The sequence below is a fragment of the Arachis hypogaea genome, chromosome 2 (genome assembly GCF_003086295.3).
Source record: "Arachis hypogaea cultivar Tifrunner chromosome 2, arahy.Tifrunner.gnm2.J5K5, whole genome shotgun sequence".
In the NCBI taxonomy this organism is placed as follows: domain Eukaryota; kingdom Viridiplantae; phylum Streptophyta; class Magnoliopsida; order Fabales; family Fabaceae; genus Arachis; species Arachis hypogaea.
This window is the reverse complement of record NC_092037.1, coordinates 7,863,416-7,882,354: the sequence shown is the minus strand read 5'-3', so window position 1 is coordinate 7,882,354 and position 18,939 is coordinate 7,863,416. Positions and strand designations below refer to the sequence as shown.

At 29.6% G+C, this 18,939-nt stretch overlaps 1 protein-coding gene and 2 long non-coding RNA genes across 3 annotated transcripts; 1 reads left to right on the top strand and 2 right to left on the bottom strand.

Moving 5' to 3' along the window:
* Positions 1-1,065: 1,065 nt before the first annotated feature.
* Positions 1,066-2,100, bottom strand: LOC112735863 (uncharacterized). Its single transcript, XR_011869273.1, has 3 exons — positions 2,011-2,100; positions 1,733-1,833; positions 1,066-1,495 (listed from the first exon to the last, which is right to left on the bottom strand). It is a non-coding gene; the product is annotated as an uncharacterized lncRNA (long non-coding RNA).
* Positions 2,101-8,783: 6,683 nt separating this feature from the next.
* On the bottom strand, positions 8,784-11,674 carry LOC112735853 (uncharacterized). Its single transcript, XR_003168579.2, has 4 exons — positions 11,232-11,674; positions 11,085-11,129; positions 10,881-10,955; positions 8,784-10,796 (listed from the first exon to the last, which is right to left on the bottom strand). It is a non-coding gene; the product is annotated as an uncharacterized lncRNA (long non-coding RNA).
* A 1,305-nt stretch (positions 11,675-12,979) lies between these two features.
* On the top strand, positions 12,980-18,228 carry LOC112735840 ((+)-neomenthol dehydrogenase). Its single transcript, XM_025785318.2, has 6 exons — positions 12,980-13,308; positions 13,669-14,442; positions 16,029-16,269; positions 16,734-16,808; positions 16,894-17,070; positions 17,719-18,228. Exons 2-6 carry the CDS (start codon positions 14,423-14,425, stop codon positions 18,094-18,096), a joined length of 891 nt encoding a protein of 296 aa, XP_025641103.1. The 5' UTR covers positions 12,980-13,308; positions 13,669-14,422; the 3' UTR covers positions 18,097-18,228.
* Positions 18,229-18,939: the final 711 nt, after the last annotated feature.

Here is an 18,939-nt window from a genome sequence, read left to right as displayed (position 1 = left end):
TCTTATTTAATATTTAATAATTATTATTAAAATAATTATATAATTTTAAATATAATAAATATATATTTATAGATGTATAATAAAATAATTGATTAAATTAAAATTTTTTCACATTAAAAATTTTTTGTTATCGTAAATCATAAATAATCTTAAATTTTAATTTAATTAGTTTGAAAAATTTATATTTGTAAAATTTAATAATAATCAAGACACTTCGGATAATGCCCACACTTTTTTAAAAATGAAATGTTGGCTTAAATCAAAAGCGTGCGCATTGTCCGAAGAGTCTTGATTATTGTTGAATTTTATAAATACAATTTTCAAACCAGTTAAATTAAAACTTAAGATTACTTATGCTTTATGATAATAAAAAATTTTTAATATTAGAAATTCTAATTTAATCAATTATTTTATTATACATCTATAATTATTTGTATTTAACTAATTTTTATTATTTTCTAAATATTATTGATATAATTAATACTGCTACATAATTTGTCTCCTTAAAAACAACAAAAGATTCTTTTAAAATTTTTCTCACTCAAGTTTTAGCTTCTAACACAATAAACAAATTCTTATTCTAATTTGAGCCAGTAAGTCAACAATCGAATATCATTCTTAAAGTTTATCCTAATTAACATAGCAAAAAATTATTGCATAATTTTTTTCCTTTTCTTTTTAGATCAGACATATAAGAACCCCTTTATTCTCTTTTTTTGAATTTCGTCTACAACGAAATTCATAATTTACCTCTCCTTTTGAACTATAAATCTTAGTTATTGTCCAAGAAATTTTTGGATATCCAGCCAATTTTTTAACTATATGTTTTTGTCAGACCCAAACTTTGGCCCATATTAAAGTCTTGTTTTTGGAACCCAAAATCTCCCTCATGTCCGTAGAGTAAATATTTAATGTTACCGCACTTAGCACTTATTGCTAGCTTTGACTAAAAGTTGGTGCACTCTTTCGTTTGACTGTCTAATGCACATGTGTCCCTATATCATTGGATGATTAAAAGAAAGTCAATTTTAGCTACCAAACAACAAGCCACACAGAAAACACCTACTTAATTAATAACTTTTATTCAAATATCAAAACATATACATATAATCTGGTTTGTTAGTAATAAATAATGATGAACAACTGAGAACCATGAGTAAAATAATACTATAGCTAAAAAAGATACACAATGGATAATTATTGGAGTAAGATTAGAAAAATAATAAAGATCATAATTCTGCAAGCTACATAGTGAGGATTATATAGGTTATAATTTGATTTTACTTTTAATAATTAAGGCTGCTTGTTGTTGCTGCTAGTTGGGGTAGTAGCAACGTTACTGTTATCTCGCTTTAAAGAAACAGAAGCTATTGTTGATTTGTGGTGTAGAAGCAAAGTTGGAGGTTCCATTGTTCTTCAGCAATTTGAAAGAAGAAAGTGGTGGTTTCTTCTTGCTAACTGAATGCAAAACTTCTTGATCATAGCTTAAACCCTACTGAAATAACCAATATTAAATCAATGTTATGATTTTAATTCATAAACAATCAAAACAGAAAATAAAAGAAGAAGATTAAATTTACATGAAACTTCCTCCACGGACCACAGAGATGGGGGCAAACAAAACAGATATGAAGAATAGCTGAAAGTAATTTATGTATTGAATATTTGGGAACTTACCATATAGTTAATGCAATTACCCCTCAATTATTGAAGATATATTCAATCATCATACCTTAGCATCACTTGCTGGCTGTTGCAAACAGTTCTTTCTCAAACTCATCTACATCCATAGTTTCAAATGTCTTTGTAAATTCGGGTGTTAACCAATCCCAACTGTTTTAGCCAATGAATAAAAAACTTATAAGAAGAAAATCTGAATTGAAAAATAATAAAAAAAAAGTTGAAAATAGCAAAACGAAAAAATAATTGTGATGACTTAGATTCTACAATAACTTCTTAAAAGGAGGAAAAGAAAAAAAAATCAGAACCAAGAATTGAGCAAATATTTACAATATGTGTATCACAATTCACAAATACTTTTCTCAGTATCCAACAATAATTGAGCAACACAAATCAGAACCGCGAATAAAAACGTGTATATGATTAATCATAAACAATCATATATGAAATAAATTAAACTGTTAGCTGAACCAACATTGACTATTTGTAATAACCATTAAAAGGTAATCGTCATGATTATCATCATTATAATAATGATGATGAAAAACTAAAAAAAAAAAAAGAATTGGTATAACAATAAAAGAACAAAAGAGTATCTTTGAAAAGCTCACAACTAAGTTATTTGAGAAGGATTAATTTCAAAAGCATGAGTTCCTTTCTCTTCAGTAGCTACTGCCACTTCGGTTTCATTTAGCGACTTACCATGAATACCTTCAATTTTACTTGATGTTTTGCTAATTGCAAATCCATTCCCGTTTGTACCGTCTATTCTTAATATATAAAAGTAGATACATAAGTTTATTCACATTATTTTTAAGCCATTTCTCTTCTCCTACTAATGCCATGTCAGCAGCATCGCTTACTTGACAAAATTTTAGAATCAACCACTCAAATCTTACCAAATCAGCTATTATTTTCAAATAAAAAAATAAAAATATACAAAAAAACACTAAAAAACACAATAAAAACCAACAGCTTAACACAATAAATAATTTTTTCCAAATCAATCCTTATTTCTAAAATAACAAAAACACAAATTAACATTTGCTCAGAAAAAAAAAAAAAAAACTGAAAATACCAAAAAGCCTATTACCTTTCTTATATTTCTCAAAACCTTCTTCCTCTCAACACCTCTCCATACCAAAATCCTATTTCCTACATCCTCTTCTAGTCTCATGAGCCATTATCCTTTTCGCGAAACAAATTGTCCATCACGATATCCATCTCCAGCGGAGCTGCATTGTGTAAATTGCAGAAACCAGGCCAAATTCCAGTCCTCCTGTTGCGATTTTTCTGGCGGAGCTCGATTCTAGATCCCAGGTATTTTTCTATAGATTTTGCAATTTTTCCTTTACTCTTTTCATTCTATTGTTCAATAACATTTTCAATAGCCCTATTTATTTGTAATTAATAGTAACATTTTAATTTTGAAATCATTGCATGTAGCACAAATTTATGTATTCTTCTTTTTCAACGGGTTCTATCCAACAGTCACAACCAAAATTAATATCCATTTAAAATTATTGCTCCCTATATACTGTTTATTGCAATATTTGAGCATCAAATTATAAATTTTTATTCTACATGTAGAGTACTGCTTCCACAATTTACATTTATGTGTTCCTCTTTTTCAAATTATTATTCCACATGTGTTGTATTGCTTTCACAATTTAGTTGGAATGGATTATCATTCTTTGACCATGTCTTAATTCTCTTTGTTGTAGAAGGATTTTCAGTGGCAATGACAGAGTGGAAGACTTAATATCCAAAATAGCTAGATTAAAGAGACGGAGAGCAATTCTTTCGAGAAAAAAAGACAAGAGGATATGTGCCTCCAACATATGATTATGCAGTTTGGTTTGTTTAACATAATTTTGATTGCACCTTCTTTATTTTATTGTAAATTGATTCCTAAGGTGATTTTGATGCCTATGTTAAAAATGTAAAAATACAGTTATTTGAAACACTTAGATATATCCAATTTAGACAAGTAAGGATGAGGAGAAAGCAATATCTTAAGTCAAAGAGAAATGCCAATTTAGCTTCCACTTCAGGTTAGTAGAAAAGAGTCTTATAATATATTTTGTTCTACTTTTTGTATTGATTTTTGGTAAAAAAATATTCTACTGTAATTGTTTACGAATCATTCTGTAGGATTTAAATGAAATATTTGTATCATATTTAAAATTCTATCAATGTATGAAAAAGGGATAATTTTTGAAAAGAATGACTTTAATAATAATTTTGTAACCCTCGAAGAGAAAGAAATGTCTTAAGTTAAGGAGTATTGCCAATTCAGCTTTCACTTTGGGTGAGTACAAATTATTTTGTGACATGTTTTGTTCTAATTATTGCTACTCATAGCTAATTAATAAGAAAAAAATTCATATAGTTTATTGTAATTGTTTACTGTCATTATGTAGGATGAAAATGAAATCTTTTGCATTGTATTTAAAATCATAGAAATATGTGAAAAAGAGATATTTTTTTAAAAATCACATCAATAGTAATTTTGCAATCCGTAAAAAAATATGGATATCCTTCCAGTTTTATTGTGTAATATTGTCTAATTCATTAGTTCAATCCAATTGTTGAGAAATAAATTGAGAAGCCTATTTGTATTTTTAATACTTCTTCATGGTATATTTTCTGCTTAAAACTACTTTTTATCAAAGTTTTTTGTTTACAGGTGGACAATCATCATGTATTCATAGCTCACTTTCAAGACCTATTGTGGCTTTATTGTATATCTTCAACTCCGCAGATAATACAAATAATGAGATGGAAAGATATGCTGTGTTTCGAGAGGCAAAACGCAAAAGAAGGTAATTATTAAATCAAAAGAGATCTGTTCGATCTACTCAAAATTTAAGTATACCTATTTTCAGTAATAGTTTCTCCCTTTGGAATGAAGAAAGGACCCATAAAATCAGAAATACAACTCATTCGAAATTCTCTATTTGTTGCTTGGAAGGAAGAGTCCAATTGCCATTGTTAAAACCTCCAACTCTTTTGCTACATAATTTACTAGATTACCATGGAAGCAACATTGCAAAAAATTTTAGGAAACATATTCGCATCTATAATGTAGCCTTTGCTTTTACGTCTATGGATGAAAAAATTGATCATAAAATTAATAAACATAGTGGCCATATACTTTTTACATTAATGGTCAAAATGACCATTTTCTTGGATCTTTGGTTCCTTTATATGGGAGGAAAGGTAAATTTGCACAACTTTATATCCATGACACAGCTAATGAGATATCAAATAGATCAGGAGTATTCAACAATGATAATGGAAGTAGCCCTCTTAAAGAGAAAGTTGTGAGAGATCTAATTCGTATGTTTGAATAATTCGCATAGCTGACTTATGAGTATTTCATAACTAATAAGTCTCTTAAAAATTAATTAATTTATTTAATTATTCAATTTAACAAATATAACAAAATCCTAAACAGGACTAATTAATATGAAGAAATAATGGAGATACCAAGCCAAGACAATGCCAACACAAATCTTCAGAGCAAAATGATTAGAAATCGAATAACTATTCAAAATCTAATGGCCATGCAATGGGAATCTGATGATTAGGTATGACAAAAAAAACTCACAACATGCATCATACATTCATACTTACTCAAATACCATATACCTAATGATAACATAAATTGAATGTTGAAATAGGAAAAGATCTTCACAATTTTAACAACTATAAATGAAATTGATGACAAATTTGGATGGAACTATGTTGAATGTGAAAAGTGTCATAAGAAAGCATATAAAAAAGGAGACAACTACATTTGTGACACATGTAATCAAACACCATAATATCCAACCATAAGATAATTCTATATACTTTTTATAATTGCATCTATCAAATTATTAGTTACTAATCTAATACTTATTTTAGGTTCAGAATTCAATTAAAAGTTTCAGATCAAAGTGCTACAACAACTTTTGTATTATTTGATGGCGAAGTAAAAAAATTGTTGGGCACAACTATTTCAAATCTAATGACACTCCAGGAAAGTAATGATATTGAATCACCACCCCAATTGAAAAACTTGTGCAACCTCACACTTATATTTGAAGTCAAACTAAATGACCTTAATCTCAAAGAAGGTTCTCAACAATACACTGTTACCAAGACATTTGTTCCAACTAAAAATACTGAACCTCAACATCCATTACAATACATAAAATAGGTAATACAAAAAAATCACTTATTCAAGACATAATTTTCATTTCTAATTTAAATTATTCATTCATTATAGGAACCAACTTCGCCAATACTAATATCATCAGACGAAGATCACATACCCATCAAGAGATTGAGGAGAAAGAAAACCATACAAATTCAAGACACATCTTCGAACGAAGAACATACATGCAAAGATGAAACAAACAACACAAAAGAAAGTGCATACAACTCAACAATTCATAAAGAATATGCATTCATAAGAACCTACGACCGAAAGAAGAAAGCAACAACTCTAATAACAACCAATAAAGAAAAAGGAGGGCGAGCACCACATAAGAAGACTAAGTCCATCAATTAAAACAAATACAAAAATCAAACCACCAAATATAAATTTCACCTTGTACAACTCCAACATATAAATACTTTGTACTACAATTTTTTTTAAATAAAACACCTTTTAAATATATTTTTAATTTATATATATTTAATTTAATTCTACAAAATATATCAATTTTTAATATTTATTATATATTATCATTAATTTACTATTCTGCGCATCGCGCAGGTCTCATTTTAGTATAAAAAAAAGTCGATATGGAATTTGATTTCACTGGTTCAATAAGAGAATAATGCACATTGCATATTATTTAAAATATAGTAATATTTTCAAATTTTCACATCCAAAATTGCACGCGTCCAGAACATCTATACCACAATCACATATTAAACAATACTAAACTTATGAAAAAAAGAAAGGTACTTTCTGCATCCCAAAATCACAAACAAATGCATCCTTTATGACAATACTTTTTACTAATATTTAAACATGAAAATTCTAGAAATATGCATATAATTCAAAGGCACATGCACACATCAACGTCATACAAATATATCTATGTCAAAATACAACCATAATCACTGTCCCTATTTGTTCCTCTTAATTTTGATTAATAAGAGAGATATACTTATTACCATATAAAAAAATGAAAAAATTAATAAATATTACTTAAATTCATATTTAATATCATCAACTCTCAATACTACCTAAAAAAATCAGTTAACTTATATGCATAAAAGAATCATCCTATATTCAAGCAACGTAATTTTTGAAGGGGTCAAATTTGAGATATATCATAACTCTCAAAAGACAACCTATGCAAGAAATCCTATTCTTTTCTCAGGAGATTTAAGATAAGCAAGGTGCTATATATATTAATAAAATCAACTTGGTCTACACTTCGAGCACATTTTTTTCCGATTATTGTTAGCAATCTCGCTCCAAAGGAGAGGATTGTTTAGACAAATTATAAACGATTCATAATCTCAAAAAGACTATCTCCTAAACACCTATTATACTTAATCACCTAAAGAGACATTTTCCTCGAACAATCCACATAACCATTTCATTAATCTCCGTAGTGTCTCTTCGGCATTGCCATTAAGACACTAGAAGACTAATTATATATGTAAAATTATAACTGCTAAATCATATATAACACACATTACTAGTTATACCAGATCACAGAATTCATCACTATCTTTTGTTATTTGTCTCCAATTCTCAATTAAAGAAAATTCCTTGGACTTTGTCAATATAAACTCAATGTTTCTGACTTCTTGCAGCAAATTTCTTAGCTTGTTTCTTTCAAAGTTTTGTGTCTAGCAACTCCTAGTATCCTCCCTTTGCCATTTGATGATACTTTCTTCTACAGTTCTTATTACAAGTTCCTCAAGTTGTCCTAATGATTCTTCAATAATAAATTGTACAACAACTTCAACACCATGGACAACTGCTATTAACCTGTTACCTGCACATATTAGTTCACTTACAATGGCCAGCGACTTGTTATTAGTACCAAAAACATATCCGCATACTGCATATCTCTATTTTTCTAGAATAAATTCAATACATAATCACCAATGTAGTTTATGAGCCGATTGTGGTATACGAAGAGAAAGAGTTTGACTCACTTGATTTTTTGTACACACAAACCTCTTATTTTGAATCTTTTCCCACCCCTTCTAATGACTCATTATCTCCTCCCATGCCTCCTCTTCCTTCGTTTCTTTTAACTCAAAGACTCTACGATTTCTAATTCTCCATGTCACCCATATAATTGCAAAGAAGAGATTAACCCATTTTCTAAACCCCATGGCCATACCCTTTTGTGCACACCAAGCTTCAAAAAACTCTCTAATACTCGGACTTACCCACACCACACCCTCCAACATTAAAGCTAAACACCACAACATGCACAAACAAGTGATCCTCAACCTCCTCATCTGCATTAAACAGCATACATTTAGATTCATCTCTACTTATAATATTAATCCTAATTATCCTTCCTTTGGTATTTAGTTTACCTAGTAAAGCAAACCATCCCATCATCTCCACTCTAGGTGGTACCATTTCTCTCCAAATATTGCCAAAAAAATGTCTTGATTTTGTCACCCGCAGCTTTTCTCCCAAGGCGGTACTAATCAGTGATTTCACCGAAAAACACCCATCCTCAGAAAGAGACTAGATAGTATCATCTTCGGTACCTGCATTAAGGATAACATTATGTAAAATAGTGTGTAATTCCTCACAGTATTTACTCTCCCACTCAAAGAAACGCCTTCTCCATAAAAGGTTTCCAGTTCCAATAGAGACCATCCCAGAAGCCACAATTTGAGATCAGCTCAGATTTTTGCAAAGAAATAGAATATAACCTTGGAAACTTATTTTTCAGACACCATTCGCCCACCCAGACATCTTCCCAAAATTTTGTCTTGCCTCCATTTCCCACACACATTCTGAAGCCTTTCATTGCTATTTCTTTAAAAAAATTATCTTCATTTACCACTTGTACAATATCTCTTCACGGTCCATTCGATTTTGGCAAATCACTTTCCAACACATGGTTATTCAGATGTCCCTCATTACAAGAGATAACAATCTTTTTCCATAGTGGTTTATCTTTCTTTGCAAACCTCCACTACCATTTGAACAATAATGCCGCATTCTTGATTGTGATATCACCCACCCCCAAACCGCCAAACTCCTTTGGTTTTTGAATGTCACACAACTTTATTGTTGGCATCTTCTTCCTTCTATCTTTGGAACCCCAAAAAAAGTCTGATTGAAGAGAGATGATCTTTTTTGCCACCGTCTTTGGTAGTTTGAACAAACTCAGATAATAAAGCGGTAGGTGATTGACCACCGCTCTTATCATAGTTATCCTCCCTGCCCTTGATAATAAGCCTGATTTCCACTTACTTAATTTCTTCTCAATTTTGTCTAATACTGGTTTCCATGTTTCAATTCTTCTCGGATTAGCCTCTATTTGAATCCCTAAATACTTCATTGGAAGACAACTTACCGGACATTTCAATTCTTGGGATAGACATCTTGCTTCTGAGTCTGAAATATTTATTGGAATAAGCACTGACTTTTGATAATTGATTACTAATCCTGACATGATACTAAAACACGCCAGAAAGGTTCCCTTGTCCGGCGCACAAAATAGGATAATATCATCAGCAAATTGTCAATGGAAAAGCAGTATTTTATCTTTACCCACCTCCAATCCTTTGATGAAACATTTTTCCTTTGCCAACTCTAACATCCGATTCAACACTTCAGCCACTAATATAAAAAGAAAAGGTGATATCGAGTCACCTTGTCTGAGTCCTCTCTTCATCGGAAAAGGATCCGACGGTGAACCATTGATGATAATTCACATAGCATCAGTTTTGAGAAGTCTTTGTATCCATCCTCTCCAAACTACTCAAAACCCCCATTTTTTCCAAGATGTGATATAGAAACGACTACCTTACCATGTCATATGCTTTCTTGAAGTCCAGCTTCACAATTACTCCATTTTTCTTTTCTTTTTTCAGCCATGCTACTGTTTCACATGCAATGAGAGCACCATCCAAGATTTGTCTGTCCTGAATAAATGCTGATTGAACCTCCCCCACCAAACAATTCATAACTCCCTTCATTCTCTTGACCAGAATTTTTTATACGACTTTGTAGATACTTCCAATCATACTAATTGGCCTGTAGTCTTTCATATCTGAAGGCACATCCACTTTTGAAGCCAATGTTACCCACGTCATGTTGAGATTCTTTGGGAGGTAGCTTGTTCTGAAAAAGTTCAGCATAGATTTACTAAACTCGACCCCGATAATATCCCACGTGTTCTTGATGAAGAACATATTAAATCCATCAGGACTAGGAGTCTTAGTGGATCCACAACTCCACACCGCCTCTTTAATTTCATCAAGAGTTGGCATTTTCTCTATTTCTTGCGCTTGCTCCCATGATATCTTATTCAACAACCCTTCTTAAATGGTAATTTCCAGAGCTTCCTCTTGTGAATATAAGACATTATTAAGCTTGGTAGACGCAAGGATACAAATGACAGAAATTAAGAATAAAATAGTTTATAATTTATAAGGGTTAAGATTGGTGATCCACTACAAAAGTCATGAAACAATTTTCATGAAGTTTGTAATGAGATAACTATAAAATTGATGAAGGTGTTACCACAAATGTCAACTGAAAAGTGCTAGATATGCATTTTAATGACATATATATCGAATTATAATGATCCATTCTAAAAAAAAGTAGGAATATTCAGAAAAATTAGGTACCTCTTGTCTAGTAGATTCAATTAGTTCAAAGGTTCTTAAATTCCAAAATTTTACTGTTCTGTGTACTAACCATGCAATATCATTTGTGATATTAAAATGCCTAAGAATAAAAATATAATAACTCAAGCATCAATTGAAAAACAATAACAACAAATAATAACAATTAATGTCAGAATCTATTTCACAATTAAAAATAAAGTTCAAAGCTCCATCACCTCTTCATCATCGTCGATTTACTTGAATTTTGACTTATCAGAATCTTCGCTCTCATTCTAATACATCAAAAGAGTTCAACCATAGAATTAGTATAAATCACAATATAAGAGAAAATCACAACATTGAGTTAAAGTAATTACCAATCCTTTGTTGTAGGCCTTGATATCCTCCTCATATGCTAGTTTATTTTTCTCAGCCTTTACTTGATATGGTTACTGAAAAACGATAATAATAACAAATTGGAGAGTAAATCATAAAACAATAACTACAACAAAAGTGGAAATAATCGTTCCCTGGAGAAAAGGATAATAAAAGAGAAGCAAGAACAGGTTTGCTTTGCTCACAGCATCAGACATAGACTTCCACCTGACACCACCAGCCTTTCTTACCTAATTAGATTTTAAGGAGACATTAGCTAATTAGAACATTAAATAACATTAAAGTTTTGAATTATTATCATATCAAAGAAGAAAAACAATAACAGAAAATACATATATCTCATCGCTCTGTTCTTCTTGCCGCTGATGTGCTCTATGCTTTCCTAGTCTTGCTGCATGTGCTCTAAATCATCACCGCTTAGTTTTTTCACTGATATGCTCTATTCCACCATTTCTCATTTGAAACTACCACCACCACGAACTCTGTCGTGACCATCACCTCCATATTCTCCTCCACCATCATAGCGGTTGCCATCTTATCCACCACAGTAACTCCTACCATGATGTTCATTGCAATGCCAACGCAACCACGATGACTAATTGAAAAAAAATAAGGGAAGAAGCAATTATACAAATTCATTGAACAATGAATGCTAGGTTATAATTATACTCCTTTTTCTACCATTCAAATTTAAAATTTTAGGTTTTTGGCACTTGTTAAGTGAAGAGGAAATAAATATTGAAGTAGAGGATGAAAGAGAATTAATTGAAGGAAGAAGTTGTTTCATAAAAAATAGGGTAAAGTAGTAAATTGGTCCCCTATGTTTGGACATAATCCTGTTTTGGTCCTTAAGGTTTAAAGTGTCCTATTTAAATAAAAAAAAGTTTCATTTAGCTTCAATTTAGACCCACTGTGAGGTTAAAGTTAAATAATTAACAAAATATTCTACATGATAACAGTGTAAGAACAAGGTCGATAATCTAGAGAATAAGTATAAGCTTCAGAGGTATAAAATCAACCGTAAATGCATCAATACATGTATTTATCATTTTTCTTAGTTTTGTAGAAAATATTTCATTTAAATTATAAAAAATTATAAATAAATGTATTGATGCATCCATGGTTAATTTTGTGCCTCTGGAGCTTGTACTTATTCTCCAAATTATCAACCTTACTTTTATACTGCTGTCATGTAGGACATTTCGTTATTTATTTAATTTTGACCTCACGGTGGAACTAAATTGAAGCTAAATGAAATTTTTTTTAATTTAAATAAGACACTTTAAATTTTAAGGACCAAAACAAAATTATGACCAAACGTAGGGAAACCAATTTAATACTTTACTCTAGAAAATAAGAAGCAAAATTTACTTGAAAAAAATAAATGATTAAATGAAAAACCACACATAAGGTAACTCTCTAGAGAATGCAATAAAAAGTTCCATTCTCAAGCTCTCTCAGACATGATATGTTGGATTTTTATTAACTGACAACTTTTTATTAATAGTTTAATATTAGATTAAAAAGTTAAATTTTTTCTTCGGTTAATATCAGTAATTTTTTATTTTAAATCTTCTAAAAATAAAAATAAAAAAATTATAATAAAAATTAACTATATAACTAATTAAAAATTAATTTTCTAAACTTATTCATTCATTTGAGTTATACACTAATTCATAATACAATATTGACTTGTCAATTATTTATCATTGATTAAATGTGGATTCAGTTAAATTCATTCCAATTCAATAATAAATTATAAACATTAAACTATGACATGGTATATCACAAAAAAAAAAAAGTAGAATTAAAAACCAACTAACTTTAAATAACTACAATTAATAATTAATAATTTTATATTTTTAAAAAATAAAATTTAAATAATTACTTATTAATGAAAATTTGAAAAATTAGGATTTTAATTAGATAAAAATTCGATTTTCTCTGAAATTGATACCTGAAAGCCGTTAGATAATTTGATTGATTTAACTAAATTTTCATCTAACGGCTATCAGATATCAATTTTCACGTGACCTGAGTTTTAACCTTTTAATTATCGCGTCCTCTCCATTTCTTTTTCACGGTACCGTGTTTTTGTTCAATTGCCCACGCAACCCTCCATCCTCAGACCGTCGGACGCTGACATCCACCCCGTCTGCATCTCCGCCGTATAAACACCCGGAATGTCGCTCCCAACGCCCTTCATAACATTACCCACGGCCTCCTCAATTTGCTGGATAGTTGCGTGCAACGTTCCATTAAAACTGCACACACTTTCTCCCGTATCCCTGCACTAAGCTCCGCCCGCAAATTCGGTTGCATTCCAGCCCGCAAATCTCCTCCCGCTTCGTCGATGGAGCCATCAATGTTGCGTATATGACCGGTAACGATAATCAACATGTTCACAAGGTAAGTAGTGATTTAGTTTGCATGTTCTTCCGTACTTAACCATATAAGATACATCTTCTGTTTAAAACTTGTTTAGACGTGTTTTTAACGGTAGAAACTCAAGTGAATTCGACTTCACGTGAAGTTATATCTCAAAGCCGTTAGATGAAAATTTAGTCAAATTAGTGAAATTAGCTAACAACTCTCAGGTATCAACTTCACGTGAAATCGACTGGACCTGAGTTTTCACCGTTTTTAATGGATGTATTTTCTACTTAAAATTTGTTTGAATAGATTTTTAATAGAGGTGTCTTTTATTTAAAACTTGTTTAAATGCTTCTTTAATATATAGATGTGTTTTTTCTGGATGTGAGAGAGCAGGAGAAGGCGCATTCGAACGGTCGAATGGAGATGGCGGCGCAACTTCAATGGTTTCTAGAGAGGATGAATAGGCGCAGCGAGGGTGACCTGAGTCAGAAGCAGCAATGGCGCTGAGCTGCGTTCTAAAGATGCACATTTGCTCACGAACGAAAGCAGCAGCGGCGCTAATTGGTGTTGTCAGCAGCAACAAAATGGCATCAGAAGAAGGCTGTTCGATGGTACAAATTGGAGTTGGTGAAAAATCAACGATAATTCTTAAATTATAGTGAATTAGAGTTACTCTAGATAATTAGACGATTGTTTTTTGATATAATGGATTTTGGGACCAGCCAATAAAAATGGGCAAGAATTGACTGAACCTGCTTACCGGAACCCCCCGACAAATGAAGGCAGCAAATATTTCCGTGAAAGAATGTGTCTGTTTCCAATTCTGCACGTGTTCACTGTTTCACCACACAAAAAATAAATAAATAAATAAATAAATAAAAAGAGATATAATTGTATTATCCATTGGCCCATCAGTTTATAAATATCTGCTATATATTTTATATTATTTAAAGTTTATATAAGATGGACGAGATTAATCTCCAAAGTCTATATATAGTTACACTCACTAAAACAAAAACACTCAGAGCTAGCTTTATGAGAAATTATCATTGAAAAATGGCTTAATATTAAAATATCATTTTTTCATGCATGGTAAAGAGGACAAGTTAAGCTAATAATATAAGCCTTGTTCAGTTTCAAACTGAAGATGGAAGAAGCTCCACAAAGGTGAAGTACACCACCTTCTTCAAACTTTCAATAACATAGTTTATATATATAAAGGTATAGGTATATATGATTGCTTTATATTTCTTATTTTATCCATTATCCATTATCCTTTAACTAATTTTGCAACAAAAAATTGCTAGGTAGTATCTCCTAATTAAAATTAGATTACAATGTTTTTCTCTTTTTTTTCCCTTTAAACTTGCTAGGTATAGCTTCTTATTACAGTGAATTATTTTATTTTCTTTTCTTGTATATTACATGTTTGATGGATTGTTTTGTATTGTAAATTCATTATTTTTTTTTGTATTATTTTTTTGCATGTTACATGTTTGATGAATTATTTTGTATTTTATTATATTTTTTTTGAAAAAGTATATGGAACCATCTGCAAATCAACTAAGAATGGAACAACTTAATTAATTATAAATATAGTAATTAATTTTATTTATTTATGATTTAAAATATTGGTTATTAAATGTTTCACCGTATTCAAATTAGGAAGAGATACATTCAGTATCATTGCAACGTGTATCACAGAAACTGATTTAATTAGCTTCTATTTCTTCACTCTCCTTCTCTCTTTAAATGTCTAAAATATGATAAATTAGAAAACAGATTTAGAACTATCCAATTTACAAAAAAAGAAACATGATCTAGCATAAATACCATTTATATAGAGATTTTAGATTTACCCAAAAGCATTTGACTAGTTTTTGGCTAAAATTATCTTGATTTTCTAGCATTATTGATTTTCTTTTAGTATTTGATATTGTAATTTATTGTACAATTATTATGAGAAGAAAAAGAATAGATTCTATTAAAGATTATTGTAAAAAAAATTAGATTAAGAAGTAGATAAATATGAAAAGTGCTATGTCTAATGATTCCAAATTGATGAAATAAATATGAAAAAAAAATAGAAAGTGTTAACTGATTATGACGGATAGAGACTTTCAAAAAAGTTTTTATTGCTATTGATGAGAATTCAAGAAAAAATTTTAAAAATAGAAAATTAGTTATAAATATTTTATACCTACAAACATCTATATATATTGACTGATGAACTTGAATAACAACAAATATTATATTAAATTTTTTTTTTCAAATTTAGAATAACACGCTTTTTTTTTTGTTATTACAACTATTTGTTGTTTTTTATATTGCAACTAAGTATTTTATATTTTTCATTATATTCCATTACAATATAATTTAGTGAAAATATACCTGTTATATTTTACGGACAAAAAAACTGATATATTTCTATAATCAAGATTAAAAAAAAGAGAAAATAGAATAAAAATTATATATATATATATATAGAGAGAGAGAGAAAAAGAGAGAGAGAAAGAATAAGAGTTATGGAATTTTATTTTTTTTATTTTAAATATATTACTTTTAGGACTTTTATTTTCACAATCTTAACAAAATATTAAAAAACAAAATACAGAAATTAAATGAAAATATAAAATATTTTTACAAATTAAATAAATACTTATTTTAACTTTTTTTCAGTTTTTATTTTTTTTATAAAATTATAAGAATAAAAAAATACTGAAAGGTAGAGTGTGATTTGAGTTGATAAGCAGGTATGCAGTTGTGACTGGAGCAAACAAAGGAATTGGATTGGAGGTAGTAAGGCAATTGGCTTCAAATGGAGTGAAGGTTGTGTTGACTTCAAGAGATGAGAAGAGAGGCCTTCATGCTTTGGAAACCCTCAAAGATCTCTCTGATTTTGTGTTCTTTCACCAGCTTGATGTTGCTGATCCTGCAAGTGTTGCTTCTCTTGCAGATTTCATCAAATCCAAATTTGGCAAACTTGATATTCTGGTAACAATTTCCCTACCCTTTCACCATTTATAGTAAATATCATCAGTACTATTTTCTTAATAACCAACACGCGTTTTTTAATTAAAAATTTAATTAAGTTAGTTCTTATGATTTGTTAAATTTTTAATTAGGTCTCTACATTTTTTTAATTAAATTTATATATTATTTTTAATTTTGTAATTAGATTCTTTTTATTATAAAAAATATTAAAGTTAACTTAATATTTTTCTACAGATTAAAGATATCTAAAATTAAGAACATAGCATATATTTTTTGAAAAAATTATTTTATTAATTTTAATATTTTTGACATAAAATTATCTAATTATAAAATTAAAAATAATGTAAAGATTCAAGTAAAAAAAAAAAAAAGTATAAAGAGCCAAGTTAAAGTATACTAATTATATTGGATTACTTCTCAAAGTTCTCATTTTGATGATGATTTGTAAGTGTTGCATTTTGTAGGTTAACAACGCAGGGATTAGTGGAGTTGTAATTACAGACAACGATTTAATCGTTTCAGTAATATTGACACCCCAGGTAAGCATCGCTGGGCAGGACTAAATATTTTATCTTCTAATAAATAATGTTTACTAATTATGATTGACCTGTTCTTAATCTTCAGGATTTATCTGAAGAAGAACTAGAAAAAGCAAGGATTGAAACATATGAATTAGGCGAAGAATGTTTGCAAATAAATTATTACGGTTCTAAAAGAACCACTGAATCTCTTCTTCCCCTCCTCCAGCTATCTGATTCACCAACAATTGTGAACGTGTCATCTTCTTTGGGAATATTAGAGGTAAGGTATACTAGAACTTATTAAGAGAATTTCTTTTGGTGAAGAATAGAATTGAATAAAAAGTAAATTTTTTTACTAAATTTATAATAAATATGTACATTACATATAATAATTTTTTTGTTGGCTTTTTTAATTAAATTTTTGTTTTTAATATAGCATTACCCTTTTTCCTGAATCATTATAAAAATTAGGGTATCCATGGATTAGATTGGGCCGGAGTTTGTTAAAGACTATGTCATGTATGCTCTAGGAGGCTATTGCTACAAGGAAAAAAAAAAGTACAACTTTTTATGTACCGTAAAAATAATTATTTTAGTAGAGAAATTTTTTAGGTTATTAATTATTAAAAATAGTTAAAAGTATTCGTTATGGAAAAGGAAAAACATTTAGTTAACACTTATTCACATTTTTGTTTGGTCATCAATAATCACCCAATATCAATCGAACTGTTATTAAAAATGGTTTTTTGACAATTATTTAACTGCAAGAAATGTCTTAGAGAAATTTTATTTTTTGATTGACAAGTGACTAGAAAAAATAGTAAACAACCATTTTTACAATTAATAGTAATAAAAAAGTATTTCCCTAATTAATTATTTTTTTTTTACAAATAATGACCATAAAAATACTTATTTATTTTAAACACAGCGTATATCAAACAAATGGGGCAAAGGGGTGTTAAGTGATGTCGAAAACCTTACTGTAGAGAGAGTGGATGTGGTGTTAAAGGAGTTTATGAAAGATTTCAAAGAAGGGTCATTAAAAGACAAAGGCTGGCCTGCGGTTTTTGGTGCCTACACTCTGTCCAAAGCTGCTATGAATGCCTATACAAGAATTCTTGCCAAAATGTTGCCTACTTTTTGCGTCAATTGTCTTTGTCCTGGTTATATTAAGACTGATATCACTGCAAATACTGGCTTTTATACGGTGGAAGAAGGTGCTGCTAATGTTGTGAGATTAGCATTACTTCCAAATGGTAGTCCTTCTGGTCTTTTTTATAACAGGAGTGAAGTGCATTCCTATTAAGTCATATACTATTCTGCATAGATGATCATTACTTCTCGTTCAAGACTTTCGACATGTAATAATTTACTCTTATGTGACATTGGGTACTGTTTATTTCGTTAACAAAGTAATAAATTATGATGTTATTTGCAATTTATAGAATCTAGTAAATAGATATGCACCTCTATGGATAACTAAGGTTTTTTTTTTAAAAAAATACTGAGCAAATATTTTTTTAAAGTTATAAAAATAAACTTTAAAAAAAATTTGCCCATATACAATGATTGTGATGACAAACAATTAGGATGTTAGAAATTTAGAATTTTTTTTTTTTAAACCAGAAAGAATTTATTTTAGTCATTCACTTTTTAAAATTCTATTCATTATAACAAAAATCAAGAGATTTGTTTTCTATGTTTCAATATTGTTCTTGTGTCTATCATCCTAGAATAGAAACCAAACAAAACCTAAATTCTAAACTATAAATTCTCTTGATCAATCTTCAAATACGATCATAAGGTATACACATAATATAAGCAAATAAAATATGCAGCTTTAAACAATAAAGAAATTGTGTGCAGATATTTCCTTACCCTCCACACACACACACACACACACACACAGTATACACATAATATAAGCAAATAAAATATGCAGCTTTAAACAATAAAGAAATTGTGTGCAGATATTTCCTTACCCTCCACACACACACACACACACACACAATTGTGTGCAGATATTTCCTTACCCACACAGCTTTAAACAATAAAGAAATTGTGTGCAGATATTTCCTTACCCTCCACACACACACACACACACACACAATTGTGTGCAGATATTTCCTAAAACTTAGATTCAAGATCT

What these genes read in the sequence shown, in the direction of transcription:
- LOC112735840 (XM_025785318.2), top strand. Translation starts at nt 14,423, where the DNA reads ATGGAAGAAGCTCCACAAAG. An exon ending in CAGTAATATTGACACCCCAG is followed by an intron (nt 16,809 to 16,893) that starts GTAAGCATCGCT and finishes CTTAATCTTCAG; the next exon opens with GATTTATCTGAAGAAGAACT. An exon ending in CTTCTTTGGGAATATTAGAG is followed by an intron (nt 17,071 to 17,718) that starts GTAAGGTATACT and finishes TTTTAAACACAG; the next exon opens with CGTATATCAAACAAATGGGG.